The sequence below is a fragment of the Zychaea mexicana genome, assembly GCF_025766255.1.
Source record: "Zychaea mexicana strain RSA 1403 chromosome Unknown BDB00scaffold_218, whole genome shotgun sequence".
NCBI classification, from domain to species: Eukaryota; Fungi; Mucoromycota; class Mucoromycetes; order Mucorales; family Lichtheimiaceae; genus Zychaea; species Zychaea mexicana.
In genome coordinates this window covers 14,724-41,899 of record NW_026516881.1, presented here as the reverse complement: position 1 = coordinate 41,899, position 27,176 = coordinate 14,724, and the positions used below count along the sequence as shown (strand labels likewise).

The 27,176-nt window shown below is 43.0% G+C and overlaps 11 protein-coding genes across 11 annotated transcripts; 6 read left to right on the top strand and 5 right to left on the bottom strand.

Annotated features, from left to right (window-relative positions):
- Window positions 1-718: 718 nt before the first annotated feature.
- BDB00DRAFT_777015 (uncharacterized protein) lies at window positions 719-1,910 on the bottom strand (the record flags this gene model as incomplete). The annotated part of the gene is made up of 4 exons (XM_053120291.1): window positions 719-1,041; window positions 1,125-1,405; window positions 1,481-1,704; window positions 1,782-1,910. Coding segments are annotated over 4 exons (957 nt in total), but the record flags the coding sequence as incomplete, so codon positions are not given.
- On the bottom strand, window positions 1,782-2,669 carry BDB00DRAFT_862861 (uncharacterized protein). Its single transcript, XM_053126096.1, has 3 exons — window positions 2,328-2,669; window positions 2,135-2,262; window positions 1,782-2,075 (listed from the first exon to the last, which is right to left on the bottom strand). Exons 1-3 carry the CDS (start codon window positions 2,373-2,375, stop codon window positions 1,985-1,987), a joined length of 267 nt encoding a protein of 88 aa, XP_052972416.1. The 5' UTR covers window positions 2,376-2,669; the 3' UTR covers window positions 1,782-1,984.
- A 1,977-nt stretch (window positions 2,670-4,646) lies between these two features.
- Window positions 4,647-5,994, top strand: BDB00DRAFT_253036 (uncharacterized protein). The gene is made up of 2 exons (XM_053116666.1): window positions 4,647-5,575; window positions 5,676-5,994. The coding sequence occupies exons 1-2, from the start codon at window positions 4,774-4,776 to the stop codon at window positions 5,687-5,689; spliced, it is 816 nt and encodes a 271-aa protein (XP_052972415.1). The 5' UTR covers window positions 4,647-4,773; the 3' UTR covers window positions 5,690-5,994.
- Window positions 5,658-7,777, top strand: BDB00DRAFT_252994 (uncharacterized protein). The gene has a single exon (XM_053116665.1). The coding sequence runs from the start codon at window positions 5,988-5,990 to the stop codon at window positions 7,689-7,691; it is 1,704 nt and encodes a 567-aa protein (XP_052972414.1). The 5' UTR covers window positions 5,658-5,987; the 3' UTR covers window positions 7,692-7,777.
- A 1,004-nt stretch (window positions 7,778-8,781) lies between these two features.
- Window positions 8,782-11,439, bottom strand: BDB00DRAFT_777022 (kinase-like domain-containing protein; the record flags this gene model as incomplete). The annotated part of the gene is made up of 8 exons (XM_053120292.1): window positions 8,782-8,958; window positions 9,062-9,319; window positions 9,394-9,470; window positions 9,556-9,907; window positions 9,998-10,110; window positions 10,353-10,834; window positions 10,977-11,092; window positions 11,233-11,439. The coding sequence occupies 8 exons, from the start codon at window positions 11,437-11,439 to the stop codon at window positions 8,782-8,784; spliced, it is 1,782 nt and encodes a 593-aa protein (XP_052972413.1).
- A 2,049-nt stretch (window positions 11,440-13,488) lies between these two features.
- Window positions 13,489-15,209, bottom strand: BDB00DRAFT_862853 (succinyl-CoA ligase subunit alpha). The gene is made up of 5 exons (XM_053126095.1): window positions 15,150-15,209; window positions 14,853-14,962; window positions 14,624-14,740; window positions 14,074-14,506; window positions 13,489-13,900 (listed from the first exon to the last, which is right to left on the bottom strand). The coding sequence occupies exons 1-5, from the start codon at window positions 15,187-15,189 to the stop codon at window positions 13,728-13,730; spliced, it is 873 nt and encodes a 290-aa protein (XP_052972412.1). The 5' UTR covers window positions 15,190-15,209; the 3' UTR covers window positions 13,489-13,727.
- A 1,325-nt stretch (window positions 15,210-16,534) lies between these two features.
- On the top strand, window positions 16,535-17,347 carry BDB00DRAFT_252871 (uncharacterized protein). The gene is made up of 3 exons (XM_053116664.1): window positions 16,535-16,774; window positions 16,850-16,938; window positions 17,034-17,347. The coding sequence occupies exons 1-3, from the start codon at window positions 16,603-16,605 to the stop codon at window positions 17,277-17,279; spliced, it is 507 nt and encodes a 168-aa protein (XP_052972411.1). The 5' UTR covers window positions 16,535-16,602; the 3' UTR covers window positions 17,280-17,347.
- A 236-nt stretch (window positions 17,348-17,583) lies between these two features.
- On the bottom strand, window positions 17,584-18,525 carry BDB00DRAFT_740213 (uncharacterized protein; the record flags this gene model as incomplete). Its single annotated transcript, XM_053118446.1, has 3 exons — window positions 17,584-17,997; window positions 18,130-18,198; window positions 18,316-18,525. Coding segments are annotated over 3 exons (693 nt in total), but the record flags the coding sequence as incomplete, so codon positions are not given.
- Window positions 18,526-20,209: 1,684 nt separating this feature from the next.
- BDB00DRAFT_777029 (transcription initiation factor TAFII31) lies at window positions 20,210-20,805 on the top strand (the record flags this gene model as incomplete). The annotated part of the gene is made up of 3 exons (XM_053120293.1): window positions 20,210-20,345; window positions 20,427-20,563; window positions 20,656-20,805. The coding sequence occupies 3 exons, from the start codon at window positions 20,210-20,212 to the stop codon at window positions 20,803-20,805; spliced, it is 423 nt and encodes a 140-aa protein (XP_052972409.1).
- A 410-nt stretch (window positions 20,806-21,215) lies between these two features.
- On the top strand, window positions 21,216-23,475 carry BDB00DRAFT_862842 (cytosolic Fe-S cluster assembly factor). The gene is made up of 6 exons (XM_053126094.1): window positions 21,216-21,412; window positions 21,498-21,607; window positions 21,689-22,312; window positions 22,396-22,590; window positions 22,656-23,147; window positions 23,220-23,475. The coding sequence occupies exons 1-6, from the start codon at window positions 21,305-21,307 to the stop codon at window positions 23,323-23,325; spliced, it is 1,635 nt and encodes a 544-aa protein (XP_052972408.1). The 5' UTR covers window positions 21,216-21,304; the 3' UTR covers window positions 23,326-23,475.
- A 1,177-nt stretch (window positions 23,476-24,652) lies between these two features.
- On the top strand, window positions 24,653-26,684 carry BDB00DRAFT_899998 (cytochrome P450; the record flags this gene model as incomplete). The annotated part of the gene is made up of 8 exons (XM_053128547.1): window positions 24,653-24,754; window positions 24,885-24,965; window positions 25,044-25,160; window positions 25,226-25,265; window positions 25,330-25,454; window positions 25,770-26,160; window positions 26,259-26,430; window positions 26,534-26,684. The coding sequence occupies 8 exons, from the start codon at window positions 24,653-24,655 to the stop codon at window positions 26,682-26,684; spliced, it is 1,179 nt and encodes a 392-aa protein (XP_052972407.1).
- Between the last annotated feature and the right edge of the window lie 492 nt (window positions 26,685-27,176).

Sequence of the window (27,176 nt, the reverse complement as noted above, 5' to 3'; positions counted from 1 at the left end):
TATAAAAACAGCAGAATAGAGTTTATTAAATATTACCAAATATCATAAATTTCGGTTTACACAGTGCCAGAGCTAAAGCAAAGTTTAAAAGAGAAATTAATGTATGGGATGCGAATACGAAAGGTAGAAACCGCAGGAGAGGTACAAAGCCTCAGCATCGGACCAAATAAGAAAAAATAAGCTATAAGCTAAGCGTATGCCATTTTTTTAACTGTGCCTTTTTAAGTTTATTTGTCAGAAAGGAGACACGCACATGCACAATGATTTATATCAATGGCAACTGCTACTTAACTGTATGTATAGAGAAGAGTGTCCAAGGTGCATGAACAGGATATGCGAGTAATATGCTGGTGATGGAATTGAAAACGAAGAAAAACAGATAGGGAGACCAAGAGGGTTATTAGTAGACAAGCGAAAGAAAATAAACTTTTTGATTTGACACGTCTTACATAATGCATATGAAACTGAGACTGCATTAATGCAAAGCTCTTCAAATAGCAGTATGTTTACCTATATATATATATAGGTAGTATGCACATAGTCCATATACACGCTGATCTCTACGTTATTGTGGTCGTTCGCATCATGCATGGTACTACATCGTACTCGAGAAGATCAAGTTGCTATACAAGTATACAGAAATAGGTGAGATATTTATAAAATGTACAATGTCAAATGGAATTTACAAGGAATACTAGAGATATAGATGATGGCGAATTTAAGATGAGGAGAAGGAGGAAGCAGCTGTGGAGTTCGCGCGTTGTCGTTTCGTTGGTCTCAGTTTCGGACTTGTAGCGCATGCTGGCAGTGGTCGCACACCAAGCAGGCTGTTCACCGTACTTGCTCCTTGGATTGTTTTGGGTTTTTGTGCATTAACTGTCGCCAACATGACTTGTTTTATCTGCCATACAAAGTGGATCAATGAACCCATTTGGACTGCAAAATCATTGACGGATGCTGGGAAGAACATCGGTTCAGTCTTTGTTAAACGACAGACATACGTCGACGGTCGGTCCAAAAGCAGTGCAAATATTTTCAATCCTGCATACAGAACGACGATATACGTCAGAGAGAAGCACCATACTTTTTGATTACTGCTATGCAATTTGCTATAAATACAATACCTGATATGATGAGACCAGCGATCACCAGTTTATTTATGTCTGCGAAGTTTGAAGCCAATGACCACGTCATGTCTTCCATCATTTTTGGTGCAATCAAACCGGCTTCGTACTTCTCCTTTGTTCCTTCGTCACCGTGGTCTGCTTTGCCAGCTACACAGCAGCCATACTCGTAATGCTCGCTCTTCATCAAAAGGTCAGTTTTGTGTCCTTGCGCTTTTCTGTTGTTGATGGCACGACCTAAGTTTCGACGCAAGCTCGACGCATTTGAAGCCATTTCGCCACTAATTTGCAGTCAATATGTATTATGATAAAAGTATGCTCATAGGGTTTGCTATCCAAGAACTTGTCAAAATTACCTTCGTATGTCGATCGGGATATTGTCAAAGGCTTTGTCGATGAATATCCAGACTCTCTTGAGGATGTCGGACTCGGTCTGGTCGGTAAGCGGGAAAAATTGAGCAGGGTACAGTCGCAGCGCCGTTTCAATGCTCGACTGGGCCCAATCCATCTCAGATTCGGCTTCGTTTTCTAGATCGAAAAACTTGCTGCACGCATGATTCATCAGCTCATGATAAGTTTTCTTTTGAGTTTATTAAGAAGATTGAGCTTAATGCGCATAATATATAGTTTGGACACTAAAAGAGTACATATACTAACTTTTCCGACAAATGTGTCCAGATATGTTATGAGTTCTACACAGATAGGTGGCAAACGTTTCTTTTTGGTGTTAACGATGGCGTTCAAGTCCCTCTCGTCAGGAAACCAGTTGATCCACACTTGGTCGTTCACGTCAAGTATGAAGGAATGAGCCGCACTATCACATGCTGTACATGAGTAGAGTGTTTACTACAGTTATGATTTCAATGTTGATGATGAATAGACAAACTTACTGCTCCTGAGTACAGGTGAGGCCAAATTCCAACATCACATCTTCCACAACAGCACCCGAAGGTAAGACCCATTTCGAGTCATCCTTCATCTTTGCGTGTTTTTCACGAAATTCTTTCAAGAATGCCTCGGTCACCGGTGCTGCTGTATTGGTACTAGAGTTCGAGTCTGACTGAGCACTATTTTCATCCAAACCAGCCGAAGCCAAAGATGATGCTGATGGTCGGAAAGACGGAAGGTTTTTGATCTTAGGAAGAAAAAGAGAACAAACTTAGAGAGCGACACTGCAAGTAAAACGCGTCAAAGTCGTACCTTTAAGGCATCGAGGGCGATCGAGCCCCAATTTGGTTTCTTTTGCATCATAACCGGGCTAGGATCTACGCCATACTTGGCCTTGAACGCTACAATGTAACGCTTGGTCCAAACACTCGCCAAGTCTTCACCACTGCTCACATGCTTAACAATATACTCCACATGTTTCGACACGAAGTCGAAAAGCGACGAGCACTCGCTGTTGACATCGAAGTAATTTTCGAAAACTTTACAATGAACAAGAAGTCAGTTTATGCCGTCATTCTGTTTCCATAGAGATTGTTACCTTGGTAATGGGAGGGTGGGTTGCTTGTTGACATTTCGAATACCTTGGCAACCGTAAATGAGACAACTGACTGTGGCGGCATTTGCCTCTCGTGTAGTAACTTGAAAATGTGTGACGTTGATTCTGATGTTCACCTATTGGGACATTGCATACTATTTAGTTACATTAGTCATGCATCATAATAAAGGATGGCTCTCCTCCCCTTTTCTCTCTCTTGACTCGGCTCAGTCAAGTGGTTGCTCTGTATGTGAAGGTGCTAGAGGGTCCACTGCATTAATGGCTTCGGTTCAAGCAATTAACGGTCTTTGTCTTTAATTAGTTTTCATCAACACTGTATATATCTCTCTCGCTGTATTTCAGTCGTTCTTCGCTGTACATCAATCTATACATCGCTGCTCAGCAGTCGTTATTATCGCTGTCCATTTTTAGGCTAGGTATGGATCAGTTGTTTTATTTTGTTGTCTATCATCCCCAATTCGTATGGGAATTACAAAAATTGACCTCGCGCACGACAATTTTTTTTGGTAGTTTAGTATTCCGCAGTTGCCGTGCGCACCGTCTCTCGCACAGTTTGAAAGACCCTGCGCACGACAGAACTATGATGATATATGCCGAGTAACTTGAACGTTAACATACCGTGTATCCAAATGGCAAGCAAACAACTTTGTGCCAGCATAAGTATTATAATATAGTGAAGCACAAGCGAGACGATTTCTTAGTCAGCACAAAAAGACGTAGCTAAGACCATAGAAAAGTGGGTAGACGGTGCACCAAGTGTTTTCACCAATTTAATATCAATGACGATGGTATTGGCTGCAAAGACATATCCTGTGTTTCGTGTTCCGAAAATTGCCAGAGCTAGGGCTGTCATGTAATTTTATGCAATTACGTAAATTCTTGACGGTCAGTGTAATATTCGACGTACATATAATGAATGAAAGATGATAATAATGTGTCAACCAAATAGTTGAATATTTGGAGGACGAAGAACAAAACATATAGTAAGAAATAAGGGATTAGGAAAATAGGTGTTTAAATGATTATAAAGAACAATTACATCCGGAGACAAGGCACAAAAGCTTAAATATGAGACCAGAAGAACATAAATCGTCGAGTACGTTGAGGTAAACGACAACTGCCAAAAAAAATTGTCGTGCGCGAGATCGATTTTTGTCGTGTGCAGGGTCTTTCAAACTGTGCGACAACTGCGGAGTACTAAACCACCGAAAAAATTGTCGTGCGCGTAGTGGTTCCCATTCGTATCCTCATTCTTGTAAATCTATTGGCAGAGGTGAATAGTCTGTTATTTTGGGCAGGTCAAGAATGAGGCCAGCGGGGGTCCAAATTCACAAGAAATTCACAAGAACCACAAGAATTTTCCTACAGTGTCTAACTAGCAATATATATGATTGACGATGAAATCAATAAGGGAATGTAGAGCTTCAAAACCTAAGTGCTTCCAATAAGGATTTGAGTCTACTGTCCGTCTTTTAAATGATATAAAAGATGGGCATGAGTACACATTCAAGTAGCAAAGCATTGCATGAGCATGATAAATTCTACCCAGCAATAAACTTCGCTGATTTTTGTAATCGGCACCTGTTTTGGAAGGAAAGCTGCTGCTATTGTGCCTTCAGATGAGCACTACTTGAAGAACTCGAAAGAAGTAGCGATTTACTATCTTGACGGGTGCTTAAAAAACGCGCTTTTGGTTTTTTGGGTTGCCTGTGTGTCTGTCCGTGAATCGATGCCATATTGTTTGTGCAGCGATTGTGTTGAGCAAGTAGAAACTTTTCTTCAAGTAGAAGCAGCGCCTAGATAGCCTTTGCGTCTGTTCAAGACATACACATTCTGTGGTCAGGCCTCCGCTTCATCTATATTATTAACTTTATGTAATCAAACCATTATTCTACTACTGTTGCTTTTGAGAAATAGTGTGTTTCTCTATTTAGCAAATTTATCATATCCAAGTAATCTTGTTCATTTTACTGCTTATTCAGGCCCCACATTTTTTGTGGAAATTTCAGCTACCGAAACTGATAAAGTATGTTCCTCCCATTTTGGGCTTTGGGTGCGCGCCGTTTCCACTCCATGAAAGTATAAAAAGACACTCTGAAAACCCGTTCTCTTTCTGTTCTTCTGCGCTGTTGCGAACAAACAGTAATGCTCCCTCCGTCTCTTCTTGAACTAAACAGTGGTGAACCGGAGATCCAAACCTTGTCAAATCTATGGGTCAGTGCTAATGCGGCATTCGATTCGTGCGATTTTGGTGGTGCCTTGTCTGACTTGGATGCTGCGGTTGCCGAGGTTGAGCAGAACGTGTTAGCTATCGTTTTGCTGAAACGTGCAGTTGCCCACAGCTGTCAGGGTAATACCCAAGCAGCGATCCAGGATGCATACAAGGTTATAAAGCTGGCGCCGCGTCTTCCTGAAGGGTATCTCTGCGCTGGTAGTCTGCTAAAATCCGCTAAAAGATATGGGGAGGCGATCGAGATCTACTGGAACGGCATTCAGGCTACTGAATCCTTTGGAGACACGAACGACTGTGCCTCCAGAAAAAACAATGAAGGACATCAGCGCATAGTACGGGCCAAGCATATTATTGAAGAAAGCATCAATCGGATCAATGACCAACCCTTGAAGAAGCTACCACTGGAGCTGGCCCACCATATCTTTTTCGATCTGCTTTCGTTTGAGGACCGACTGCAAAGTATGTATACGTGCCGCTGGTGGAGAGCATTTCTGGTGGAGGAGCTACCGCGGATATCTCTCCGTTTGGTACTGGGTAGTATGCCAAAGCAAGCAATGGTACAACTTGTCGCAGGCTATAGTAGCCGTCATCTCAATGAAGAACTTGGATTCAAGAATCGACATGCTGTGTCGATCCTTCCGAACACTTCCGCCGTATCATTTAAAAACGCGCTTATGCTGTTGAATGATTTCTCTGTTCGCATCAAACATCTTGGTAAATATTCATTTCTTTTACAATAACATAAGAGAAAGGAAGAATAAGTGGACAAGTGCTAGCGATTCATAATGTATAACATTTAGACGTTTTATCTGAGCTGGATGGAAGTGAAGCTGTCAAGGAATCACTTGGACGCGTTCTGCGACAGAACAAAACTACTCTGAAGAGGTTGACTCTCTGCACCTTTAAGGATGTTCCCACTACAGTGGATGCACTTGACAACTGCCCGAATCTATCGCACCTTATCATTTCCGGTCACCACAATCTTTTGGCCGAGGACTACATACCAAGCACCACGTTTTCTGGAAGAAAAATCAAGTTCACTGATTGGGAAAATACCTGTCGATATGCCATCCTAACCAGGCAAGGCCGAACGGACAACACACGGCAAACTGATACTGGGCTTGGAATGACTGATCTCGCATATGCAGCGGTACTTGCGCAGGAAAGAAGGCAGCGGCTTTCGCTACCCAAGTGCCCCACAGCCAGGCATCGACAACTGAAGCGACTGGATTTACTCGGGATGGAAACGACACACTTTCTCCATCCTAGTTTCTGGCAGCACTTGTCGAACCTCGAACACATTGCAATCAGCACTCCAATAGGTCTATCGGAAGACTGTTACTCCATCATCCAGCATCTCGGAGATTCGTGTCCAAATCTCAAAACGCTGCGTTATGGAATAGGGTGGGAAGGCTACACTGGTATCGATGGTGCCGCCGATGGTGGCGACAACAAAATTGAAGAGGAAAGGAGAGGGGAGATAGACGAAGGGAAAGAGAAAGGACGAATGTGTCGTGGTCTCCGGGAACTTGCTGTGCGAATCCGTAAGGGCAATCCTGCTGTCGCTGGAAATGAACCGGACATGACCTTTACGCTCTTACGGCCTGGCTTCTGTGATGCGTTACAAGTCCTGAATCTCCAATTGAATTTTACGACACAGGTTGAAGTGGAAAGGCTGGTACAGTCGCCTATGCCTCGTCTTCGGGAGCTCCAGCTTCATGTGCACTATCATAGTTTAATCTTTGGCACGATCCAACCGCACCTAATTGCGGCTTTGGTAAAAAATTGTCCAGCTTTGGAACGCGTAGTGTTGAATCGTACGAGACTGAGCGCGGATGCCCTGTTTGAATTTACCAATGCAAGACAGCAACTGCGCTCCTTATGCGTAGCACAGGAAATTCCACTGACACCTATTCTCAATGTGGCTCCCATGCCTCGCAACCCCAATGATTTACCCGGTGCCACCGCCGTCGTAACAAATGCTCCTGGTCCAACAAACGGCATACCTGCTACAACAGCATTGTCTTCTAATTTGCAATATCAGATAACAGTGCAGCAGCTTAGGATGCGTTTGGAGCGACAAATGGCTACACCTGGCTTGACTGATCTGCAGCGTATGCTGTTGATGCAACAAACGCAACAACGGATCGCTGCTGTTGTTAACAACGGTGATCCTGCCGGAGGAGGAAGAGGACATCTGCCAAAGAGTATTTTTAGACAGTTTGCTGCAAAATACACTCGTCTTACTGATATTTGTATTGCAAGTGCTACTTTGAACGATTCAGACCTTGCAGCTTTAACATCCAACAACCACGCTTTGGCGACTATCAAGCTGATCGCTTGCCAATCACTTACTGCCAGCGGACTCGAAGCTGCCTTCTCGTCTCGTTGCGTCGCTCAGATGAAAAACGGGGTTCTTTCGTCACTGCCATTTCCACAACCCTTGCGTCATGTCACCTTGGTACAGATGAATATGCTGGAAGGGTTTGTCATCACTGGTCTGGTCAAGGTGCCAAGCTTGGAAGAGCTTGTCCTCATCGAGTGCCAATGGCTGGATTATTCTACAGTTCTGAAATCCATCGAGGAAGGCCAGCATCAACGACGCATATTCGCCTCTTGTTCGGACAACAGCCCCGTCACCAATAAAATCAAAGCACCATCACATACGAAGCAGCATGTACTGAAAACTTACTATATATGCAATCTTTCAGAGCAGTTTGCCTATCCGCAAGAAACTCGATTAATCGAATGTATGCCGTGGCAACAATCTCTTGTGACGAGAACTCTGCCAGATATTGCCATCGCAAAGCCTATATTCGACTACATCTGACGACTACTTCCAATGTTATTACCACTATCATTAGCAACATGTCATAGCCATAACATGTTATAAATGATTCAATTTAATATAGCTACTACATCGTAGCATCAATTACATTGGAAATTTGAATATGACGTAATGAGAAGCAAATAAAAGAAGCATACATCAAATCTACAATATTTTTAATGGCGAGTGCGACAACAGCGCAAGTGACAATACCGAGTATCATACAACGGTGAGCACTGCAAAGTTTTTCCGGATATAAAAGACATTGACCGTTGCCTTCTTATCAGAGTTAGCGAGCAAACGGCTGGTACTCTTCGGTTCCCAAAAGGGAGACCTAGAAAAAAGGAGGGGCCAAGTTGTTCAAGCTGCCTGAATCCAATTTGTACATCGTAGAACGCTCGGGATCCGCTTTCATTCCAGAAGACGTTTAGGACTGACTGAAAAGACATAGTATGGGTGAAGTGGGCTAAGTAGATATGTAAGCTAATGACATCAAACACTTGCAGCTAAAAAAGAATGGAAAGCAACTACGTAAAATGGCCCTTTACTAATAATGTAACTATATCTCAATAATGAGCATATACTGCCATGCTATCATCACGACACCGGTTTGAAGTAGACAATCACAAGGGCAGTCAGTTAATGGGTATGTGCTATAATAAGAAGGAATACGATTAACAATATTATTAAGTGAGCGTGAGTTTTGTGTGAGTGTGAGTGTGTGTATGATATGTTTGTGTGAAGAAATGAGTAAATTGTGTTTCGTGAGTGAGTGAGTGATTGAGTGAGTGTGAGTGACTTTTTTGGATTTTGTGTGCGAAGAGAAATGTATTTTTCGTTAGAGTAAAAGATGTAAGAAAGAGAGAGTGGGATATGTTGTTGTGTTGTATATAATGTGGATTGAAATATGTTTTGATTGTGTGTGTGTGTGTGTGTGTGTGTGTGAGTTGTACGATATCTGTGGCGGAGGATGGGATGGAGAGTAAAAGGATGGAAAAATGAAGAGTACACATGCAAAAGAATTAGTATATGGTATAATAAAAACGCAAAAGAGGTGAAGGAGAGTGTTCGTATGATGAGTTTTTTATAACTCTCAAGGATCGATAATAGCAAGGTTTTGAACCGTGGCGTCTACATCATCATCTTCGTCATCATTATCGCATTCTTCTTCGTCTTCGTCGTCTTCTTTTCGTAGTAATTCCAATTTTCTGGTTTCTTCAATTAAAGCCACCATTTCTTCGGTATTTGCCACGTTTGACAAGAAAGGATGCTAATAGGACAATATTTGTATAAGTTTTTCCATTTTCTTACATAAATCGACCCGCTCCTCTATTCCGCCGACTCATATAAAACCTGCTACACCTGATCCTCACCTTTAGTAACCCATCAGCATCCGGCCGGTCGGCGGGCTCGGTCATGGTACATAACTGGACAAACTCTTTGAGCTCTGTAGACCATCGATCCGGCTCAGGTAAAGTTGGCAGTCCATTTGAAGCGATTAAAAAGACGGCACGCAGAGGTGGATACTCCACGTAAGGTGGATCACCTTGCATCATTTCCATGATCAGTACACCCAAGCTCCAAATATCTGCCTTTGCATCATATTCCTGTCCTTTGATCACTTCAGGTGCCTAGTAATCGCTTGCTGTTAGACACAGTACTTTTATCACACATAAAGTCTTTTAAATATCGTTCATTAACTTACCATCCAATAGGGTGTTCCGATAATGGAGTTGCGTTTGGGCTGCTGTTTGGTCAATTGGGCACAATGACTGAAATCGGCTGAAAATTTCATACATCAAAAACGCATCAACAAATTATAACCCGCACAAGATGCCAACAAGTACAAATAAACATATATACTTACAAAGTTTGACTTCGCCACGCAGGTTGAGCAATACATTATCGCTACGAATATCACGATGAATTCGATGTAACCGATGGATCCGACATAAAGCGCGCAAAAGATCTCGTGCGATACGTGCCATGATTGCTTCCCGAACAATCTGGTCTGTGCTTTCATTTTCCATGTTGACGGCAATAATATCCGCGAGTGATACATCCATGCATTCCATAACAACCCAGATTTCGTCCTCAGTAGAATAACAGCCAATATATTCGACGACGTTGGGATGACGGCTCATTTTCATGGTGGTTAATTCATTTCGGATTGTGCTCAATTTCTGTTTAGCGGTTTTGCTGATCTTTTTAATGGCAACCTGTGGGGCAACGTATCAAATCATCAACTTGTCCGTGTGCTTTTTTTGGCGGTATGTAATGTAAATATGACGCTTTTTTTTTGTTCTTACCAGTCGGTTAGTTGCAATATGTTTTGCAGCATACATAGGTCCGGATTCACCTTCAGCGATTAGTACAAAGTCATCATACACGGTATTCGGATCTGCATTTTCGATAATATCATCTAACAAAGGGGAGGAGCAACGAGAAAAAACGATTAGTAGCTGGCATTACATCATGCAGACTTCTAGAAAAAGGATTGCATAAAATAAAATTTTCTCACCGATAAAGCTAGAATCCAAAGAAAGATGGCTCTCCGATGCAGCTAGGGCGTTTGGCGGCACATCATCTGGAAAAAGAAAAATGTATGCATATACATAAGTCAGCTGAACGGGATTGTATAACCCAGATAGAAACATTACTTACCAAGAGCGTCATCACTAACAAGCGGTGGGGGAGTAGTAGCGAGAGTTGTTGTTGGTGGTGGTGGTGCGGTGAGGGAGTTATTTCGTGTCAAGTTGGGCAATTGTAGTAGTTTTGAGGACCTTGCTCGCGTGGGTGGTGCGTATCCCACAGGTAGCTTCTGACGATGATTAGGATCTGGACTGTTTCGACTTTCATGGGGCGAATGCGGCGAGTCAGGAAGCATTTGCTTAGCTTGCAGCGAATCCGGCATTCGTACTTGCATCAAGTTTTCCACTGTTTTTGGATGTGCGATAACAACTTCGTCGGGAACACCAGAAGCTGTTAGAATTCGTTGCCATTCTTCGGGTAATCCGATTAAACCGTTTCCTGCTGTGTCGATTTGAACGTGTACGTTGTGCTGGATATTGTATGGTTTTCCAATGACAGAGGGTGACTTCTTTAGTGATTTATGGCGATTAGGATGGTTACTGCTGCTATTACTACTACTGGTGTTGGTATTGTCGCTGTGATAGAATTGATGATGATGATGATGGTAGTTATGATGGCGTTGTGAAGCTAAAATAGTTTTTCTCCTTCTCGTCAGCATAATAACGGAAATGCACGCTTTGCATGCAATATATAAACATATTATATTTACGTCGAGAATCCGCGGACTGAGGTACGAGGTGTGGGGTTATGTAATTTGTATCCAGGATATCGTCACTTGGCAACGACGTGTTCTGCCATACATCGGGCAATCCCTATAGCAATCCAAAGAAACGAAAAGGGAAAGTTGGGTTAGTCATGGATAGTGTGAGAGTTGTTATGCAGGCCTACACAGTTTGCATGACTCGTCCTCCTTTGCAATTCAACCTCACACTACTGTCAATCGAAATAGTACCATATATCTGCCATTATCCCTGTTGTATTCGACATGGATGCCATGCTCGAACTGTGTAGGTTTGCCGATATCCAAGATCTTTTCAGTCTGTTGTTGCTGTTTTCGCCACGCACTGGACTTGCTGACTTTGGAGGACATGGATGCGCTGGAAGGGTTGTTGTGGTTATAGAATCGTGCAACACTGGAAAGCGTCGAAGATGATTCCATTTTCTTTAAACTGCTGTGACCTGATGGTGAGAGTCCGGCGGTAGATGGTCGTGAATCCGGCTGATGATGAAACGTACGTTTAGCACTCGGGGTCGTTACGCTAGCTGCTGTCGTTGTTGAAGTAATGGATGTTGTTGCTGTGTTCGATGGAGCTGGATGCGTCGAAGCTTGTGTGGTTAATGTGTTTCCCATGTGCTGAACAAACAAAAAAATGGATTCTCTCTCTTTTTTTTTCTCGTGATGATGAATCGCTCAAATTTAGATATACAATAGTCGAAGTTGGAGATGGTCGTATTAAAAGAGACTAAAGAAGCGAGGGAGAGTGAGAGGTGAAAGAGGATGCGAGAAAGAAGGAAGAGTGAGAGGAAGAGGGGAGGAAAGAAGTGTGTGAATTGAATATACAGCAAAAAGTACCCACACGAAGCTTGTTGAACTATAGGAAGAAGGAAAAAAAATAAAAGAAGGGCTAAAGATAAGGTACCAAAAGTTTTGATTGAAAAGCGTGGTCTTTGCCCTCGATTTGCGCCAAGGTGGAGGATTCGCGAGTGATTCATTTCCCGAAAAAGAACAGCGAAAGCTTGGGTGGCTCGCGCTGAAGCGGAACCCCCTCAGACTTTAATTTTGGCTCATTGCTAAATAGAAGAAAAGTTTCTTTGCCGACGTTACATCTTTGGTTATTAGTGGGATGCATAAGAGCTTTTTTCAATGGGCATAGACAGGGCACGCACTTTTCATACGACAGCAATGCAGCTCATAACCCAATTTCGAATATTCAACCGAAACCTTACTTTTGTCCAGTGTTCTCACTATAACTATTACTGCCCCCCACCCTCAGTAAACAACCGAATTATGCGGGTATCCGTTTCGTTTCAAGTGATGTACCAAACGACTTACTCCTCGAGAAAAATACAGTACAGAAAACGATGAGGAAAAAGAAACAGATGATGGATTATTGGCATTGCTCGTGGCTGTTTGTTACGCTGGACCGAAATAAACATAAGCAGTAATAAGATGCAGAGGTTACACACATATGCCTTATTATGGGCAAGTAACTGACGTCTTGATACCACGTATAGATCCTTATTTTCCCTTTCTGTTAAATCACCATGCTATATAATTGTATAATGCGGTATACATCAGTTGAATCACAATTACAAACCAGTGGAGAAAGGGAAGGGCAAAACTAACATAGTAATATAATTACTTCTTGCTCCAAGTACAAACCAATACCAGCTTGTATAGTCAGAACGCTTTCTATGGTTTTTCAATGAACATCATCATCAATAGTTGAACCCTTTATCATATTGTGTATATTGCTAGCAATCAATGGATAGTAGCATAAAGTATTGATGTCGATGCTTGCGAGAATGACAGTGAGTTGACTATTTTGCCAATGCAAAAGCTAATATGCTCGTCCCTGCCATCGAACGTTCAATAGCGATTTTATGCCAGAGTTTACTATGAAACTGAGAAACTTTACAACTCCACCCGACGATCCCCGGCAAATAGTTATCCCGCCATGATCACACGCCTTTTTCTCATGGAAAGAACTCCGAGGCAAGCACGAGCACTGCACATAATAGCCCAGGATACGGCAGGCACAAAAGCTGCACACTTACTACTCCCATTCGAATCCCATGAAGCACTCTAAAAAAGGTGCAATTTGTATATATCTTGGTTGTCTAAGACATTGTTACTGGTAGCGTAAGGGGAAATAATAATCCACGGTAGTGCAGACGCTACAAGTACAGGAATATAATTTCTATGTTATTGTATGTACGAGGAAAAAGAAGGGTAAGAGAATGGTTTGTGCGCATATGTAACGGAGTGATTATTGCTGTTGCTGCTGTTGTTGTTGAGTTGTCTGCGTGCGAGTGGTGTGTATGTGAATAGTGAAGAGAGTGAGAGTGAGAGTGAGAAAGATCAAATGAGAACGTGATGGAGGAAGAGGGGTGAGGGAAATAGATATGCAATTTTACTTGGTGCTCGTTTAAACCAATCCAGCGGCGGCCATGGCCTATACAGAAACAGACAGAGAGAAAGAATGGACTCGTAAGCAAAAAAAGGTACATGATTTTTGTCATCGAAATCACGACGATTAGGTAAGCATCAATTGTTCATTTCCCGTTACCTCCTTGAGCTGGACACCGAGCTTGGCGGGCGAAGGAGTAACGATAACGCCAGCATCCTCCAAAGCCTTGATCTTGTCTCCAGCACCACCCTTACCGCCAGAAATGATGGCACCAGCGTGACCTGAAGAGACATTGCACTCGTAAGCATTCTATTGTTTAGTAGGACCGAGAAAGCCAGCACTTACCCATTCGGCGGCCAGGAGGAGCAGTCAAGCCAGCAATGAACGAGACAACGGGCTTGGGGTTCTCACGGGTCTGGTTGTATGCCTTTAAGAAATCGGCAGCTTCTTCTTCAGCAGTACCACCGATCTCACCGATCATGATAATACCTGAGGAGTGAATTGGTGGTTTCAATATTGTGTAAGCAACAACATCAATGGAACCCATACATACACCTTTTCACCCCGCACAATACACACGGTGCACACGTGTATACAAACCCCTCCACTTATCCTTCGCTTGTCCTACCACCACCACCACCACCACCAGAAATAAAGTTTACCTTCAGTTTCGTTATCTTCCATAAAGACCTTCAAGCAGTCGATAAAGTTGGTGCCGTTAAGAGGGTCACCGCCAATACCCACGCACAAAGTCTGGCCAAGACCGACCTCGGTGGTCTGGTTGACGGCTTCATAGGTCAAGGTACCAGAACGCGAGACAATACCAACCTTGCCGCGCTTGTGGATATGGCCGGGCATGATACCAATCTTGCACTGCTCAGGGGCAATGATACCAGGGCAGTTGGGACCGACAAGACGCGTCTTGTTCTGGGTCATCAAGGCCTGCTTGACGCGGACCATTTCGTGCTGAGGAATACCTTCGGTGATGGCGACAACCAAAGGAACTTCGTTCTCAATGGCGTCCAGGATGGCAGCTGATGCACCAGCTGGGGGCACGTAAATCACACTAGCATCAGGCTTGGCGACTTCGACGGCCTGCGATAACAAATGGACTCCCTTTTAGTCAACTAGCTCTTCCTCACACCTCACCTCCAAAAGAGCGGTATTCTCTCTCTCTCCCCCGCATTCTGTTAGATTTCCCATTATTTTTACCTCACGGACAGAACCGAAAACGGGGAGACCCAAGTGGGTCTGACCGGCCTTCTTGGGGGAAACACCACCGACCATGTTGGTGCCATAAGCAATAGCTTGCTCGGAGTGGAAGGTACCCTATAACGTGAGCAAACCAAACCATCAGTTCCTTTCGCTCCTAGTATCCCTTTTCTTCTATATTCCTGTTTCCCTTGTATGTTTCAGAGTAAAAAAAACGTCCGTCTTATACCTGGCGACCAGTGAAGCCCTGGCAGATAACCTTGGTATCCTTGTTGATGCAAAGGTTCTTGGCGGTCGACTCATAACCAGCCTGGCTGGCGAACGAGCGACGAGCAGCAACTATTCAAATATTATAGATACAGAAACACATGTCAAAAATCCCAGGGCTTGCGTAATACTATATAAACCACCTCCCCCCCTAAACGATATAGGAAACGTAACATATAAACAGAGTAAACGCTTCTTTATTCGAGAAAGGAGGTGTTGTCGTGGTAAAAGGGTTGCGAAATGAGCGAAAGAAACTCACCAGAGTTGCGGGCAATAGTGGTGGCGACGTTTTTGAACATGACAGAAAGATTAAGTGTGAAGGAAGAAGGGGAAGACACACGCAAGAGGTTGGTAAAAGCTTGAAATACTTAGGGCAACCAAAAGATTCCCGCTTACTTTTCACATGTCGCTCCAAAGTCCGACACTCCTCGGGAATCCACGGGCGGTAAATGACGGGCAAAACAACGAAAGCCCTTTTGTCATCGGGACTACAGCCGATCCCCGCCATTTCCTCTTTCATAAGCAGCAATATCAGTAGGGATGCTTGAATTAGAGGTTCTCTTTAAGAATTGGTTCAAAGTGAAGAAGGGGCAGAAACAAGTCCTAAGGAAAGTAGTTTGAGATAAAAAAAGAAGTAGCATTTTGTCTAATCGACAAGCGTGTCATTTGATGCCTGTGTGTGTCTTGCGCCTCTCCCTTCCCAATCCATATCCATGAGGGTCCACGGATGAACTATTCATAGACGACAAGCGTGAAAGAACTGCTAACCTCACACGCATGTTTTACTTATTATGTAGCCCTTTAATTAACCACAGAGAGTAAGCAACGGCTCTTTCGAAAGAACAATTCAAGCTACATGCAAGGCTGGGATAAGGGACAGTGAAATGATCATAGATCGTTCCTTTTTGTTTGAGAAAATATCCCAATGCGGACTATTTGTTTCTGTTAAGAGTGAAATAAAAAGGGTCCCTTTCTTTTTAAACCGCTTTTGTGTTTGCAGAAACTCAACCCGTCCCGACCCGACCGATTATTTTTTGTCTGAAGCATGGTCTTTTGTATTCGACTATGATTGCTGCTGCCTATCTACGTACGCAAACAAGCGACGATCCCACTTGTAACATCCACCGGTAGTCATGGTTAATGGGCTAACAAGGTCGTCTAAAGCAACCAACAAGGGGCGTACCCTAGCATTGAAATTACATAGTGACCAGTTATTGACATGGCAACCATGCTTTTTTTCAAGCATGACAACCCCGTCTCCTTGGGTACATGACTATTTCTCGAATTTAAATGAGCTGTTTATCGGTTGGAACTAGAGAACAATCAACAGCATTTTGATCGACCGCGACGACATATCAGATATGCTTTTTTTGCCCTTGTACGACGCGCTGTAGTTCATTTTCCAGGTTTATCAGTATCATATCGCTGGGTGATGATATCACTTCCGGCACAATTTGAGTGCAATATTAACTGATCATACCAGGCAATCCCTTGATACTATGCTGCGTGGTGCTATGCTGTAATCAGAATTGCAAACATAGTTTCATCGTGCGTGACTTGGACAGTGCAACCCACATACGTAGATGTAATGGCATATCTCTGGGAACCAAAAAAAAAGGTGAGGTGGCGAATTTGAAAACCCGGCGGCATGCGAGGCCTTGTTTCCGTTTGTTCCGTGCGTACTACAGAGTCTCACTCTACTTTTTTAAACAATGTCAAAAAAAAGCGAACGAACGCGAATGGCCACTGTGACTCGACACGATCCGGAAGCAGCACAAAGGCATTTGAAACGACAACTGGATTCACTAGAACGAGACAATCATGATTCACTCAATGACGTCGAAGGACTCATCAATAATGTACTAGCACAACAAGAAGACGATTGTAAGCTCAACTACACCGGATCTTGCAACAATTATATGGAATAATTCTGAACGTGTTGTTAACTTCGTCCATTAGCTAAAGCAGCGCGAAAAAAGCGACACAAGGGAACCAAGGCCAATGTATATGCGGCGAAAACAAATTTAAATGTACTTCTTGAAGACGCTGTAAGTAGGGCGCATGGAAAGATGGGGAGAGAGAGAGCTCCAATTATCTACTTTGTACTGATTGTCAATCTGGTTTCCGATATATATCTCAATAGCGCCTCGAACTTCTCTCACCGAATACACCATCCTATCTCACCTGTTCTGCAGCTCCTTCACAATACCCACCTAGACACTTTTGCTCTGTCTGCGGTTTTTCTAGTTCGTACAAATGCCTACGGTGCGGCATGAAATACTGTTCCGTCAGGTGCCTTGGCACTCATCAAGAAACGAGGTTCGTAAACTGGAAATCGATAACAACTTTTCGCTTCTTTGATGGGTCATTAACAAACAAACTTTATTAAAGATGCTTGAAATGGACCGCATGATAAGGATTGGTAGAGTAATATGGAATTTTTATCTCCTTGTTTTGTAAATGTTTTTTGAATATTATTGCTATTATGTAAATATACACTACACTAGGGCTTCGCCTCCCTTTTATTACCGATCCATGCGTCTTCGTTTCGCAGTATCTTGATGCTCGTGGTGGTGGTGTATCTCGCTATTAATTGCATTTTGATTATAGACAAAGTGATTACTAGGAGGATGGATGATGCTGATTTTGGAAGTATCGTTGTTGTTGCCATCAATATTTGAATTGTCATCGGACTGTTGGTCATGGACTCGAAGGATATGGTACACCAGGCCCTCCCTCGTCGCATACAGTTTCGGGTGCAGACATTCCGCAAATACGCATCGATATGGCTCCTCGCCATAGTGTTGATCTGTCAAGTGTTTGATGACGTTGGTTTTCCGGTTGAAGTGTTGATGGCATGATGGGCACTGAAGTGGATGGTAGACAGAGTTGAGCAAACTTTCAACTTGAGGTGACAAGACGATCTTTTTTGAACCGCGTGGAGCACGTGAGCTTGTCGGTGGCCGTCCAAATGAGGAGACCCGCCATGAAGACATGATGTTCCTTTGTTTCTGAGCTTGCTGTTGTTGTTGGTTTTTCGGTTGTTTCGTCGTTGCTAACAAAGGGGCGATAGGTGAAGATGACGGTGACGTGGGGGGAGATGGTTGCTTTTTTACAATAACGGGAGGTGGAGACGGGGATGGAGAGGGTACAGCTGCCACTGTTGTGGAGGTGGTAATGGCGGTTGCTGGTGGTGTTAAAGTTTCCGGTTCTGATACTGCTGCTGTTGCTGCTCGTACAGGCGGTGTTGGTGGCGATGTGCAGGTTGGTGTTGTGGGTAATGAGTCGATGCCAGTGACAATGGAAGGCTGAGGATAAATGATGCTATCGTCGTTGTTATTGTTATTGTTGTTGATAATGCTGGTGTTGATGCTCATGATCGTTGCTGCTGCTCGTGCAGTAGTGTTGGGAGTAATTTGCTGAACCAAATGTGTGCGTGATATATGAAAACGTAGTGCGCTCTTTGTTCTAAAAAACAATTCGCAATGAGGATGCAGGCAATGATATCGAGGTGGATGGGTGGGGAAGTGCTTTTGCTGGTCTTGACGTGTGTGTGATACAACATTGCACTCAGTGCATTGAAGTGGAGGATAGACGGCGTCGATTAATGCTAGTAGAGACACATGGCTGTTTTGAATAGTCAGATTGATGTGATACGGAGCTTCTTCTCTTCTGCTGTTGTTTTCGTCGTCTTCGTCGTCGTCGTCGTTGATATCATCATTACTATTACTATTGTCCTTGTCTGTACAACTATTGTAAATAGTGTCATAGGCGGCGGTAGTGGATCGATATATTGGCGGTAACAGTACGGGTGGTGACCCACTCTGCTGCTTCTTCGTTACTAGGCCATTGTGCCTTTTTGGGTTGCAATGAACTTGGTTGGTTTGGTGCATGAGCTTTGGTCGCTTCAACCCGTGAAATCAACTTGCGGAACAAAACCAAGAAAAAAAAAGAGAGAGGGCGAATGGAAAAGGTGACTTGCTCTCTGCTCCCTTTTGTTCCAGCAAAAAAAAAAAAATAATTTTTTTTTTTTTTTTTTGGCCGAGTACACTCTTGGCCCTCATTCACTCACTCGCTCACTTATTGCACTCGTCTTTCCAAGCTTCCTATTTTGCTTCTTACCATGTTCTACGCGTAAATAGTCCAAAGCTCTCAACTTTAGATAAACTCCAAGGCAGTAGTTTCTGACAGTCAATGTTCCGGATTCATTTGAGTTTTAGCGAGTTTGTTTTTTTATGCCACACTCTCAAACTCTATTGCTCCCGGAGATGGAATAAGCGGTCGGGCACATCAACGTGGGGGAAAATCGCCCTATTCTCGAACACATGCACATGTTTTAATGTCCTCCCTTTCCTTCAATCATTTTAAGCTTGCCCTGATATATGCGCTGCACATTTACATGCTTTAGTTATCAATGCTCATGCGAGTGATAGGTGGGAGATATAGGTTGAATATGTCACACAAGCAGCTAATGACGGTTGGGGTTGCCTGCCTCAGGACAGATGGGTAATACTCAGTAACACACTTCTTTACCCAACAACATCGCTGGAAGCCCATGAGCTCTATGAAGCTAACTGACCAATAAGACTGTATTAAAACCACAGTTTGGGAGCGTAATGCATACAAGCATGGTATAATGGGAAAGTGTAAGGCGTGATAAGGTTACTGAGACGTGTAATCCTCATGCCCTTTGTTACGATTTACTGTATATGCCTTACGGGTGCATTTTGCATAGCTGCTGATGATGATCCGCTGGCTCTTCTTATTCAATAAAATGAAAAGGTCGCATAATCATCAGTTGCTGCCTAGGATAGGTCATGGATATGATGTTGATATCGATGGACGGTATTGAGTATAAATGTCAAATGAATTAGTATTTATGCTGTAGACTTACAATACATCACATTGTCAGGTGCAACAGGCCCAGAACCTATTATAGTTTATATCGTTGAAGCAGGTGCTGAAGTTATAACACGTTAGTCTATGATGGCTGGCAGCTAATCTTCAATTGCTATTTTTATATGGGTAGCCATGATCGTCTCGATAATATGCCCTCTTCCTCCATCTCAACGGCAAAAGCCTTGCTAAAATTAGTTGTTGGTAGTCTACTGAATATGTAACTTGCACACCATTCTGCACGCTTCTAGAAAGGGGCTATATTCAAATGGGAGCTACTTACGCTCTTGTAATAGCCTTAAGCTCATCCTTTCCACTCTGGTGGTGACCCTCTTCACACCAGTCTTTCCAACGAAGAGAGAACTTCCATTTTGATACCCCGACCTTGAAACGCCTCTTTCTTCTCCCACACTTTTTTCATCGATGCCAGCTGAATCAAAGTACCAAAAGCAACAGGCGCAGCCACGCGATGCACGAATAGTCTCTTTAATACTACAATCGTTGGGTGTTGAACAGTATGATCCAAAAGTCGTACCCCAATTATTAGAATTCGCTCATCGTAAGAATCACTATGTTTTCTTAAAACACATGTTCGCTTTGTCTTTGCGGTAATAAATAATGTTTCTACTTCGGATTGTAGGGTATACCTCAGATGTGTTGCAAGACGCGTTAATCTATGCCGAGCACGCAAGCAAAAATGATCTTGATTTGGACGATATACAACTGGCCATTCAAGGTCGAGTAAATCACTCTTTTACAAACCCGCCACCGAAAGAGGTACCTTTTTTAATAGTTCGTCGTACAAAGCAACAAAAAGTTGTTTTTAGCTGCTAACAATAAACTATTAAATTTTGCGGTTGGATGAATAGCTATTGCTTGAACTTGCTGAAGAAAAGAACAAGACCCCGTTACCACTCATTCCAGAGAAATATGGCATACGACTTCCTGCAGAGAAGCATTGCCTGACTGGCTTAAATTTCTCAATAGTCCCAGACGTAAGTAGCGACGTAATAGTGTAGAATAGATAATGTTGTTGACATAGGAGATGCGATGCCTACTCTCTTGATATTAGGCTCCTCCACCACCGCAACCCATTCTCGAACAACAAACATCCTCACTATCCGACGCCATGCAACCGACTTCTACGCTCTCTCCAGCCGATACTGGCACGCCAATGCAAGTGACTCCGGCGGCTACACAGGGCCCAGTGGACCAACAGGCAGAGCCGGGAGCAGCAAAGAGAACAAGAGAGGCAATGGAAGATGATGACTATGACTTTTAAAGGCCAAAACAAGGGAGAAGAGGCGTAAATAAAAGACAAACCACTACTGTAAATATACACACATTCAACTACGGATTCCATAAAGTTCCTCTTACAACAGTGTGATCTTTGTGTATGTTTGTTATCAGAAACAAACGAGATCTCATCTTTTTTGATGCTCCGGTTGATCCGGCATTTTTTTTTAATTTTCTATCTTTAAGTCATTTCTTATTCTTCTCCCCCACCATTTCCACAGTATGGCTTTTTCCTCTGCACTTGTCCTTACCGATCTAAACGATTACATTGCACCTTCGCAAGCTTGTATTAAGCCTGTCGAAGTTGAAAAATCTGAAGACCAAGGACCTGTAAGTATACTTGACCAAGATCGTTTTCCTTTATAAAGCTTCGTCTAAGAGCGGCATTAGTAATCAATTCACTTTGTTACTATAGACAGAGATCAAGGTCGATTTAGAGGGCGATTACTATGAGATCTCGAAAGACGGCGGTGAATCGAAACTTGAGAAGGCCTCTATTACTCTAAATGACTGTTTAGCCTGCAGGTAATTGAACATACCTGGTGATTGTGGGAAGCGAAAAGCATGTTGCTGACAAAGGAAACTCTCTTTTCTTTCTACTTTAAGTGGCTGCGTTACTTCGGCCGAGAGTGTCTTGATCACCATGCAGTCGCAAGAAGAATTGTACGGCATTCTCAATACGAATCGATTAGCGATCGAGCATAACGATCCAAGTCAGCATCGCACGATCGTTATATCCATTAGTCCTCAGTCTCGGGCGTCGTTGGCAGCCAAGTACAACATGGAGCCGCTGCAGGTCCACAAACGTCTTGTGTATTTCTTCAAACATCATTTGGGCGCACATCATGTATTCGATACGTCCTTCTCGAGAGACTTATCGCTGGTCGAATCAGCTCGAGAGTTTGTTGACCGTTTCCGTCGATATATGGCGAATGGCGGTGAGAAGTTGGAAGCTGCATTACAGCAACAAGATGCAGAGAAGCAGCAGGAGGCAGAGGATGGAAAACGTCGTCCAAGAGCACGAAGAAGAGCGGCTGCCAAGAATGAGGATGGAGATGGATCAGCGACTCAGCAGGATATGCCTATGCTCGCTTCGGCCTGCCCTGGCTGGGTTTGCTATGCCGAAAAGACTCACGGAGCTGTCATTCCTCATATCACTGCTGCCAAATCGCCTCAACAAATGATGGGTACACTGGTCAAAGATTACTTGGCATCAAAAACGAATACGTCGTAAGTGGTTTGTCGTCAGGAGGGAGTTTGGTTATGTTCAATGGTCCAAATTTTCAACTTATCATACATTGTTTAATTGATAGTCCAAGTGCCATCTATCACGTATCTGTCATGCCCTGCTACGACAAAAAGCTGGAAGCAAGCCGACCAGATTTCTTTTTAGAACAATTCAACACTCGTGAGGTCGATTGTGTTTTGACCACGGGAGAGATTGAAAAGATGTTTATGGAACAGAATGTTCAATTCGATCGACTTCCAGAGGCAGAGATCGATGACATGTAAGTCGACCCTTCTTTTCCTCTCTTTAGTGTATGTAGAGATACTAATTAGACAAATCATACAGGTTCAACAAAACTGTCACAAACGCAGAAATGCAGATGGCTTTCGGCACGGCTGGTTCCTCTTCTGGTGGCTATCTTGAATACATTTTACGCACAGCTGCTCGAGAACTGTTCAATATCCACGATGTTCCAACCGATCCAGCTACAGCACCCAATAATGCTCGTGTCATTGTGAAGACTGGCAAGAACGCAGATGTACGAGAATACTTTTTGCAGGGCGACGATGGTCGGATACTTTTGCGATTTGCAACAGCATTTGGTTTCCGAAATATCCAAAACATTGTACGCAAGGTCAAATCCGGCAAATGCTCGTATCACTATGTGGAGGTGATGGCATGTCCAGGTGGTTGTGTCAATGGGGGTGGTCAGATTCCCAACCCCAACTCGGAAGAAGTGTTGAGCGCCAAAGATTGGGTCAGCCGTGTAGAGAGCGTGTACCAGACAGTCCCTGGTGTAGCTCCAGAAGAGAATGAAGTTCTCAAATCCATATACGAGTAAGTGTAATTATCACAGCTTGTTTTTTTAAGAGAGACTAATTTACTCTGTGCTCAATTGACGTATTCTAGTGAGTGGATCGGCGATCCTTCATCAGAACGAGCACACAAGCTGCTGCGGACACAATATCATGCTGTCACGCAAAGCTTGGCTAACCCTCTTGCCACGAAATGGTAGCTAGAATCAAATTTGTCCCTGTATAGCGCATCTCGCACTCCTCCATACCACCTAATGTCATATACATATACACCCTCCCGTTTGTTTTTGTCCCCATTGTAAAAATATATTTGTTTTATAGATATCATTATTGAAAGGATTTAGTTTAACTGGTTTTGCAGCGTGCTTTATGGACGTCGTAGATTTTTTACGCGACTAACAGGGAAATACTATAAATCTATACCCTTATATGAATTTTGTTATTCATATACTACTAGTGCGCAGCAGATATGCAAATTTGCATCGCTAGAACTAGGAGAAATTGATGCATCCAAGACGAACACTATTAACATAAGATACATGCGACGACGGCTCCAATCGACTTTTCTAGTGACTTTAAGAATATAAATATGGGCGGCAACAACAGCAAGAGAAAAGACATACACACCCAAAAAAATGTACGAACATATGAGAACTAAGGAAAACAAAAATAAAAGTTGAGGGTGACCAGTTTCTATTAGCAAAATAAATTATTCAACACCTCCGAGTTGCCCGTCTGATATAAACTGCTGCGGTAAGAATTACTGCAATCGCTATCCACATATCTGCTTGAATGTAAACACGCCCTTTGGAGAGCACCCTGCTGCCACTTGCATAATGGTGGCTAGCGTACTCCGTGGTGTCTTGGCTACTTCAGATTATTTAGTCCAGATGTATGTGTCCGCCTTTTTGCACGTCTCAATACGTTTTGCACGCTATAAAGTTAAAGTTCAGTTATTATTATGTAAACAACATCGTGCCGCAGCAGTCTTATTGTGGCGCAGCAGCGATACATCAGTTGATCGACACTCTGCTATAGTAGGGTTTTGATATGGGCCTAGAGCACCTGATGTGTGGTCAAGTCATATGTATACCACTCACGTTATAGCAGATGCGTTATTCACAAAGATTAGCCTGACAACTGTGAAATCCATACAAGAGTGCTTACTTGATCTATAATACGAAAGGGAGGACTGAGCTGACAATGAACTTTGATGTGTCGATTCGTGTGTGTGTGTGTGTGTGTGTATTAAGCATCTTTTAACGGGCTTTTTTCCAATCCTGGCAAAAATATGGCTTTCGCTGAAAACCTTCTTGTGATATTTTCCTAACAATTAATCGCAACGGCGCTTGGGATTCATCGCGACTGCTGCTGCTCTTATTTCAACCTATACCATATATAATCAATGGCTTAAAAACAAAGTGCGTATTGTCCTCTTTTATTTTTGGGATGTGGCTATCAAAAAATTTACTCTTGATTTATTAGGAGCTCGAAGATAAATGCCCCGTGGTCCCATATACAAATCCAATGATTGGATCAACACTCGAATATCGCCAAAACCCGCAAGAATTTGTTGAGAAATGGAGTGCTGCTCTGGGACCGGTCTTCAGGGTTCATATTTTTGGACGTGTAAGCTAACTTCCATTGTCACCTTGTTCTCTTAGCATGATGCACATGCAGCAGCAAAAGCAAAGATGCAGGTGGAAATCAATATGTACTAACAAGAGCAACAACTCAACGCGCACCTTCGGGTATTTAGATGCAAACAGTAATCTCGGGAAGCTATGTCCGCGAGATATTTTTCAATGAAAACTTTAGTTTTGCTACAGCTGTTGCCAGGGTAATTACGCAAAAATACTGCCACTTGAAAGAGAAAAAAAGTCTCTAATTGCACTTATGTTTGTATATAGCGATTTAGCCTCAGATGTTGACTGGAATGTCAAAGTATGATGTGGATACTGACGATCTACGCGAAGTGGTTTTGAACTCTTTGACAGTGCGGATGAAAGATTATGTACCACGAGCGATGGCTCAGGTAAGACTTCATCTAAGCATCCTACAAGCAAGTCTACTAATGGTCAATATCGTGAATATCTAAAGTTAGGCATTGGTTTAGAAGAAACTCTTGGGGACTTGGCAGGTAAAGTATATTTAGATTATAATATCAGGGAGGAAACATCTTGCTTATGCTAATAATTATATAGAACCCCGAGAACTTCCTCATCTGTTCCCCCCAGTCCTGCATATGGTCGCCAGGGCTAGTGCGTCCGTCTTTGTAGGCTTGGATCTTTGTCAAGATCAAGAGGTGTTGGGAGCTTTCAAATATATAGTATTTGACGTGGTCCAATCCATGCGCGTGAATAACGTCTGGCTGGAACGTTTTTCCTCATTGAACTATATTTGAGCTCCTTTGTCTAATTAATAAAAACAAAAGGTACGCCGGTAAATATGCGCCAGCTATAAGAAAGAGAAAGTTGCAACTGACGGAGGCATTGAAACCGGTGATCGATGAACGCATGAAAGGAGTTGCTGGGAAATGCGCTTCTTGGACAAGACCGGTAAAGCGCTGTTCTCCTGTTGATTATACTTAATAGCTTTAATAGAAGAAAATTATAGACTAACAACGTCTCAAAGTGTTATGTAGGACAATATCTTGCAGGATATTATCGAAAACCATCCTCCACCGCCGTCTTACCCTGGTAATTGTTACACTTACTTTACCAACTGGGTGATTGCCCTCATTTTTGCCTCGGTAGCAACGACTACAGAGCATGGAGCGTTAGTATTATACCGAATGCTTCAGCACCCTGAAATTGTAGACGAGCTTGTTCAAGAACAAAAAGATGTCTTTGGCGAAGATATTTTGAACAGCAAAGACAACAATGTGTTCACCGGTGAATCTCTCAGAAAGCTTGTAAAGCTGGTTAGCGTTTGCCGTGAAGCCATACGTATGAGAAACGAATATCTTACATTGCCTCATACCAATATTGGTAAACAGAGTTTTACTTTAAGCAACGGTGTTGTTATTCCACCAGGTGGGGTTTTTTTTTCTTCCAGTAACATAAGCTTCAATTCATTGCGACCATACGAATCAGCATACCTTGAGCTAATTTAACATCTCCCACTGTACTAGGTCAAGAGGTTCTGCTAGATGTATGGGCGAACCATCACGACAGCCGATTGCAGAGAGATAACCTTGGAAACTATGACAAATTTGAACCGTTCCGTCATCTTGAGATTGGACGCTCATCAACGAAAATCGGTGATGACTACCTGGTATTTGGAGAAGGAAAACATGCCTGTCCGTAAGTCGGTAGTCATATAGAAAAGCGACGACGATAATTAATAGTGCAGTCATATCACATACTTAAAATTCATTCTTGTTTAACCTCGCTGTATATGCTGTAGTGGTCGATGGTTCGCTTTGCAAGAAATCAAGACTGTTGTAACATTGTTCATCCGCGATTACATCCTCAAACCTAATGGCTCCATAGAGTTTCCAACAGGAGCAGGAACTCGCGTTCCGACTGGCAAAGTTACCATTCAACGGAAAGCGTAGAAAAATGCTCCTGTGTTATGATGATGTATTGTTACTTGTATCATAGAACCAAACAAGCCAATACTATATGTCTTTGATTAACACATAATAAAAATGTATTCACCCGAACGGTTTACATAATTATCTACAATTGCATGTATATCTATCATAATTAGTAAGTAAAATGCTCATGTTAACGCATAAGGCTTCTTTTTTCATAAACAATAAAAGATGGTATCTATTGCTTTCAATTTCAACGATTGGTACGTTACTGTAAAATTAGGCGAGCTGACAGCGTCATTGGTGCGAGCTATAACAAGGTGATGGGTTGTGCTGCAGATCAAAATAAATACCCCCTTGCCTCGGGTATCTAATGCGGATCAACATCAACAACGCATAAGCCATGAATCCAGCTAACCTGTTTTTTCTATATTCATATGCTATCGCAGGCATGCGTACTCCGGAGAAGGCGCCGGATATCCGGTATACACTATCCTCACAAATATACCATGA

Bases quoted from the DNA above. Each gene is read 5' to 3' on its own strand.
- BDB00DRAFT_862842 (XM_053126094.1), top strand. From the start codon at position 21,305: ATGGCTTTTTCCTCTGCACTTGTCCTTACCGATCTAAACGATTACATT. The intron at 21,413-21,497 runs GTAAGTATACTT...TTGTTACTATAG, and splicing joins AATCTGAAGACCAAGGACCT to ACAGAGATCAAGGTCGATTT. The intron at 22,591-22,655 runs GTAAGTCGACCC...CAAATCATACAG, and splicing joins GAGGCAGAGATCGATGACAT to GTTCAACAAAACTGTCACAA.
- BDB00DRAFT_862853 (XM_053126095.1), bottom strand. From the start codon at position 15,189: ATGTTCAAAAACGTCGCCACCACTATTGCCCGCAACTCTG. The intron at 14,741-14,852 runs GTATAAGACGGA...CTCACGTTATAG, and splicing joins AGGGCTTCACTGGTCGCCAG to GGTACCTTCCACTCCGAGCA. The intron at 14,507-14,623 runs GTAAAAATAATG...TTGTTATCGCAG, and splicing joins TTTTCGGTTCTGTCCGTGAG to GCCGTCGAAGTCGCCAAGCC.
- BDB00DRAFT_252994 (XM_053116665.1), top strand. From the start codon at position 5,988: ATGACTGATCTCGCATATGCAGCGGTACTTGCGCAGGAAAGAAGGCAG.
- BDB00DRAFT_253036 (XM_053116666.1), top strand. From the start codon at position 4,774: ATGCTCCCTCCGTCTCTTCTTGAACTAAACAGTGGTGAACCGGAGATC.
- BDB00DRAFT_252871 (XM_053116664.1), top strand. From the start codon at position 16,603: ATGTCAAAAAAAAGCGAACGAACGCGAATGGCCACTGTGACTCGACAC. The intron at 16,775-16,849 runs GTAAGCTCAACT...TTCGTCCATTAG, and splicing joins AGCACAACAAGAAGACGATT to CTAAAGCAGCGCGAAAAAAG. The intron at 16,939-17,033 runs GTAAGTAGGGCG...ATATCTCAATAG, and splicing joins ATGTACTTCTTGAAGACGCT to CGCCTCGAACTTCTCTCACC.
- BDB00DRAFT_862861 (XM_053126096.1), bottom strand. From the start codon at position 2,375: ATGATGCAAAAGAAACCAAATTGGGGCTCGATCGCCCTCGATGCCTTA. The intron at 2,263-2,327 runs AAGGTACGACTT...CTTTTTCTTCCT, and splicing joins CGATCGCCCTCGATGCCTTA to AAGATCAAAAACCTTCCGTC. The intron at 2,076-2,134 runs CTTGAAAGAATT...AATGGGTCTTAC, and splicing joins GCACCGGTGACCGAGGCATT to CTTCGGGTGCTGTTGTGGAA.